We start from the raw sequence: 6,000 nt of genomic DNA on the forward strand, positions 1-6,000 counted from the left end.
TAGCATCTTATATGTTGTTAAAATTACTTAGGTTTAAGAGTGTAGAAAGTGTTTAAGAGCATAGGAAGTGTTTATAAGAATGTGAGAAGGGTTTTATAAAGCCTTAAAATATATATAAATAATAAAATAAATATAAGGTCGCTACTTCACGGATTTTCACCTATCGCAGGGTGTTCTGGAACCTAACCTCCAGGATAGATGAGGGACCACTGTAATCAGCCAAGAAGTTCTTCCTAACAGTGAAGGGCATCCTGAGAGTTAAGGCAGAGACTGGGTGAGAGCTAGCATGAGTAAGTAGCCATGGGCGTCCTAACACTCACACGCTTCTGGGAGCCGAAGTCAGCGGCCATCCCACCTGTGCTGCTGTTAACATTAACATGCCCTGACAAGAGGCTACAAAGAAAAGGGCCTGAACTATTAAACAAGGTGGGGTGGGGGTTCTAAAAGCACTGAAACTGGATTATAAAGTGCGAGGGTCAGATACCTTCCCAATTTAGCCATCGACCTTGAAGAATTTGGGGATCTGGTAGAATCTGTTAGTGGTTCTTTAAAGCAAGAGTTTGCAAACAATAGCCTGAAGACCAGATAGACTGCCCACTCCCGGTTTTGTCAAGTTTTATAAGAACACAGCCATGCCCATCATATACATATTGTCTATGGCTGTTTTCTGCTACAATGGTAGAGTTGAATGATTGCCACAGAGACCATAAGACCCACAAAGCCGGAGCTATTTGGCCCTTTACAGAAAAAGTGCGCCAACATCTTTAAAGTGTTGTTCATAAAATTGCAGTGATCACGTCATACAACACGAAGAGAAAAAACGGGTTTTCTCCTCCCCTCAATTAACAATATTCAAATCCAAGTAGACTAGCATTAACTGAACATGCTGATATTCTGTGGCCTCTCCCTTATTTTCTTCATTAGCCTGTTGATTTTATCCTACTTTATAGACAAGAAAACTCAGAAAGACCCCAAGATCCCATGTGAGTAAGCAGTGAGGCTAGCATTCACCATTAGACTGCCTCCCTTATGGAAAAGGATAATAAAAACATGTCATTTTATTATGATAATGTCGATGGCTTTATTGCAAATGAGAAGTGAACTGAGAGAGCTGCACTTCCCTTTTTGACATCTAAAAATAAAGGGAATAAAATTAATGACATTGAAAGTAATAAAAAATGTAAATGAAATTATTTCTACTGCCAATTTTGTTGTTTAAATTACGCGTTGATGGCATTGAGGGGAGGCGTAATTCTCCCCCTAGGCCGCCTCCAAGGTCTTAGGCAAGCTGGCAGCTCCATTCGACTGTGTCTGGGGGTTTCTGTAGGGCTTTGTGTGGTGTGCCACAGTCAGGATCGAGGAAGAATATTGTCCTAAAACCTTTTAGAACATAGTCTCAGGCTTAATTAATTAGCAATAGCAAGACAATAAAAGGATGGATCAGATGAACCATATTAACAAGTATCAAAATTAAATGTCTGTATCTTGGGAAGGAGGGGGCGATGAAGTGTAACCTCAATCACAAGAAAGAGTTGAAGATGAAAACAAAAATACTTTTAATTCTCTTGCTTTTTATTAAGGTATTATTTGCATTCCATAAAATTTGCCCACTTTTAAGTATAGAGTTTGATGAATTTTGAAAACGACGCAGTTGTACACACGACCAAGTTTCCTTGTACCCCTTTGCTGTTGATCCCCTCCCCCAATCCAGACCCTCGTTGCTCTGTCTTCCCTCATTATAGTCTAGTCTTTTCTAGAATTTCCTAAAAATGGACTTATACAATCCATGCTGTTGAACATATCACTAATTTGTTTTTCTTTATTGTGAAATGTGTAATGAGCAGAGGGAGAGCCTGCAGAAGCAGCAAACCCAGATAGGGCAGGCAGTCCTCTGCCCGGAGATGGACCCAAGTCATGCTTTGCAGAAGAGCTGTGGCCCCTTAAAGTGGTACAACTTCATGGACTTTGTACATGCCATGCACGTGCAAAGCTAAGAGCTTTACACAAATTATATGGATGATCTCATGTGATCAGCAGTTCTAGAAAGCAATATCATTTACGTTATAGTCTAAATTGACTTAAAACAGGGATTGGAGACTTTCTGATTTAGTGGGTGTTAGTCAATCAAAACTTGTTTGTGTTTTCTCAATGAGCAAAATTATTATCTTAAGTTCTTGGTACCACACTGGAAAGTATTCTTAAATAAAATTAATGATGCCATTTAATGTTCTTTTTAAATATGGGTGAACCTGCAGGATACAATTTACTACAGCCAAGTAACCAAGAGTGTAAGACAATGGTAGCAAAGGTAGTGAAAACTTTGAGTGAAATAAAGGAGTCAAATGAGTTCAGAAGTCTCCTAACTGCAAAGGAATTCACTTGTCAAGCAACATAAAGGTCCCTAGTAAAGCAAATTACAACTGAAAATTGCACCTGAATTAACTTGTTAATTTCCATGGCCTGTCAGTTAAAAGGGCTTTAACCTTTAATCTTGTTTGCAGTTGAGTCACATTACAAAAATTGTATATCTACAATTTAGAGATGCTGCTTTAAATTTTCCAGATAAATGACAGGTTCAATCTCTAAAAACAATGGGGTGCAGAGCAGGTAAGTCAGTTTTACATACCGATCCACCCCTCAGAAGGTTTTGAATGAAAAGGCCCAACCTCTGCCGAGTAACCCATTATAGTCCTAGCAATCCGTTCATTCCCGAATGAACTGCACTTACGTTACATCTAGGTTGACCTTTCCACGTTTTTATTTCTTTGATATTAACAAAAGATTTGGTGGTACTAGTTCCCTGTACAAATTCAAGATATAATAATAATTAAGCAAAAATGTCAGAGAACAAGCTATTTCCATTCATGCTATATCAGGCAGAATGGAAGATCCCAGCTAGTGTGCAAGCTAGACAATAACCCTAACCTTGGCAGCTTCGGTACACTTTGATAAGATAGACCAGGCCAGGATGTCGGCTCTGGCCCGCAGCCAGAAGCAGCCTCTGGAAGCCAGAAAAGCCAAGGAAGTAGCTTCTCCCCCTAGAGCTTCCAAAAGAAACACGGTTCTGCCGACATCTTGACATTAACCCCTTAAGACTGACTTTGGACCTCTGACCCCAGAGCTGTAAGAGAATAAATCTGTGTTGTTTAAGCCGCTAAGTTTGTGGCTTTTTGTTACGGCAGCCCTAGGAAACTGATACACCGTGTCTGAAGAACCACCAGTAGGCATCTTGCACTTCTCCGTGACCAAATATGATAAAATATTCGGGACAATCATACATCTCTAACCTACCAAGTCAACTTGTTCATAAAATAGCCAAGCTCTGGGTTAATGTGGAGATGAAATGTTTGGCATCAGGCATTCTCAGAGAAGTCCAGCTTTTTAAGACGTAAACCAGCCAAACTATTCCTTCTCCAAATATTATGCTTAAGGAAAAAAAAAAATTCCAAGGTAGTGCAATTTTTATAAATGCATTTATTACAGCCTGTCAGTCATGTAGCTGGTATCCACTAAAATGTTTTGAATCAAGTCACAATATTTCTTGACTTAAACCCTGACTCTTTGCCATTCAGGTCTGTGAGAACTCCTGACATCAGAAGCTTGACTACCAAGTTTCCATAGCAACAGGAAAATGAAAAAAAAATATCCAAATCTGAAGATTGCCGTTTACAGCTCTCGACCTTCACGACTAGGCCTCAACTGCTCCAGGTTTTCATTTTCTTTGCAATTTCACTTAGTCTGTGCACCACCATTCTGACAGCATCTTCCTTTCTCCTTTAATTAAGGGATCCTCTGAATTTTCCCTGAATGTTTAAAGATCGTGGCATATAACTTGACCTTCTGGGAGCAGGAACAATGACTACTTTTTCTGATGTGTTGCCATGTTGCTAGTCAGTACTCCACACATCCAGCTTTGTCTGTGGGTTGGTATTTGTATACGTATGAGTATCTGTGTATGTATATCCCCGGTATCTATAGAGCAAGACTAGACAGGAGAAGCCAAGTTTGGATGTGTCATTCTTCCTGAAGAGGCTGAACAAAGAAGGGGTAGAAGCCGTGGCAGCTGACCCCTCCAGGGCATCAGCTGCAAGCCAGGCAGCGGCACCGACCACAGAGCTGACGCTTCACCAACGTCCCATTCAATCTGGATGCCTCCACGGCCAATAGGCAGGTCTGCAGAGAGGGAGAGCAGAGACAGAGGTCCTTTCTCTGTAGTCTGGGGACTACACCAGTTTTCACTGCTGTCATATGCCGTGATCCTGAGCACAAGTGGTGAGGAGCAGAGCAGGAAATGTTACCGTCCAATGCCGAGAAAAGGGCTGAAGTATTCTTTCGTGGGCACCTGTCTGCATTTGTAGGTGTCCTAAACACATGGTCCTGCTGTGGATTTAGTTCTTATGGGGACATGGATCATGGCAGAGTATCTCGCCCGCCTCGGTCCATTTACAACTGCAAGTGTCATCACGGAGGTCACGCATGCACATGAAGAGGTTTGACAGATACCGTGTGTATACACATCGATGCCCACATGTATAGACATACACTTATGCACATACACGCCGTTTGTTTCATATACATGCATAAAATAGAGTAAATACAGGTAGTTTTAAAAGTACCCTTTTGTGTGAATTGACTACAGTTGTTTGCAAACCTAAAAATAAAAGATGTTCATTATGTATGAAAAGTAATTGATTTTTATTCTGTGAGCATGTAAAGGTAAGAGGAAAGTTAGTGCTTGTACTAAGATTATCTTCTTGTTGATAACCTGTAAAGGAACCATCAAAGCTCACACCAAATTTTTCTATCAGATCAAACTAGTGACAGCCTGTGGCGTTTTATTAGAGTTTGCCACAAACTAGGGTAAGGTAAGTGTCTTAGCATATTTTAATGCCGTTGCTTATTAAAGGTTTTAACCACACACACACATATGCGCACACACGTGCTTTCTTATGCAATCTGTTGGCATCTGTGCTCCTCAGTTTGCCTTCTGTAGAAAGTAGAAGTCATCTGTTGTCTTTATTGTAGTAAAATTATACAGATAGAGTTCCATATATTGTATTTGTTTCAATAGTAAATCTTTTTGGAGCATATAGAATGCAGAAAATTTTTTTCCCCTTAAAATAAATGGGTATTGGTGGTTAAAACTGTTGAACAATAGCTTTTCTCTGGTTTCTATGTTGTGTCTACTGTTGCTGATGCTGAGTCTTGTCTTAGTGCAAGTTCACATTGTTGACTGGCTATTTGGGCTCCCCTGTACATCTCTTATTATAGTGAGTCTTCTTATATATCTGTCCTGTGAGTGAGTCTATAAAGCCAGAAGCACCCGCTCTCAGCATAGGCAATGCCCTCGTCTTATCTACTATAATGACCAATTTGAGTATTGCGCATTTGGCTGTGAAGATGATGGCATACTTACTTACGGAGGAGCAAGACTATCCTCAGCTTGATGACTGAATGACACATAGTCACAACCATCTGCCTGCTGTTCTGGGATATGGGTATTTTTTTTTATTCAATGAGAGGAGGGGAGGCAGAGACAGACTCCCGCATGCACCTCAACTAGGATCCATCTGAAAAACCCATGAGGGGGCAATGCTTTGCCCATCTGGGGCGTTGCTCCATTGCCCAGCAACCAAGCTCTTCTTAGCACCTGAAGCAGAGGCCATGGAGCCATCCTCAGCACCCAAGACCAACTCGCTCCAATCAAGCCATGGCTGCAGAAAGGGGAGGAGGGAGTGAAGCGAGAAGGGGAGGGGTGGAGAAGCAGATGGATACTTCTCCTGTGTGCCCTGACTGGGAAGCAAACCCGGGACATCTACATGCCAGGCCAATGCTCTACCACTGAGCCAGACGGCCAGGGCTGGGTATTTTTTTTTTCTCTTGAACAATTCCTCGTGCTCTATCAGGAGATGCCATACTCTGCATGTGACATCACGGTTCTCCAGGAATGCAGGGAGCAGGCTCAGGGGCAGGGGGATCTGAGCCTGCACATTCACCATT

General features: G+C 41.6%; 1 protein-coding gene across 1 annotated transcript in view; it reads left to right on the plus strand.

Annotated features, from left to right (window-relative positions):
* Nucleotides 1–5,157, plus strand: part of CDH13 (cadherin 13) — a 1,120,140-nt gene extending 1,114,983 nt beyond the window's left edge. The window contains exon 14 of the mRNA XM_066348214.1: nt 3,573–5,157. Coding sequence (XP_066204311.1) covers nt 3,573–3,580 — 8 coding nt within the window. The 3' untranslated portion in view covers nt 3,581–5,157. The remainder of the gene's footprint in view (nt 1–3,572) is intronic.
* Nucleotides 5,158–6,000: the final 843 nt, after the last annotated feature.

The sequence above is a fragment of the Saccopteryx leptura genome, chromosome 9, assembly GCF_036850995.1.
Source record: "Saccopteryx leptura isolate mSacLep1 chromosome 9, mSacLep1_pri_phased_curated, whole genome shotgun sequence".
NCBI lineage: Eukaryota > Metazoa > Chordata > Mammalia > Chiroptera > Emballonuridae > Saccopteryx > Saccopteryx leptura.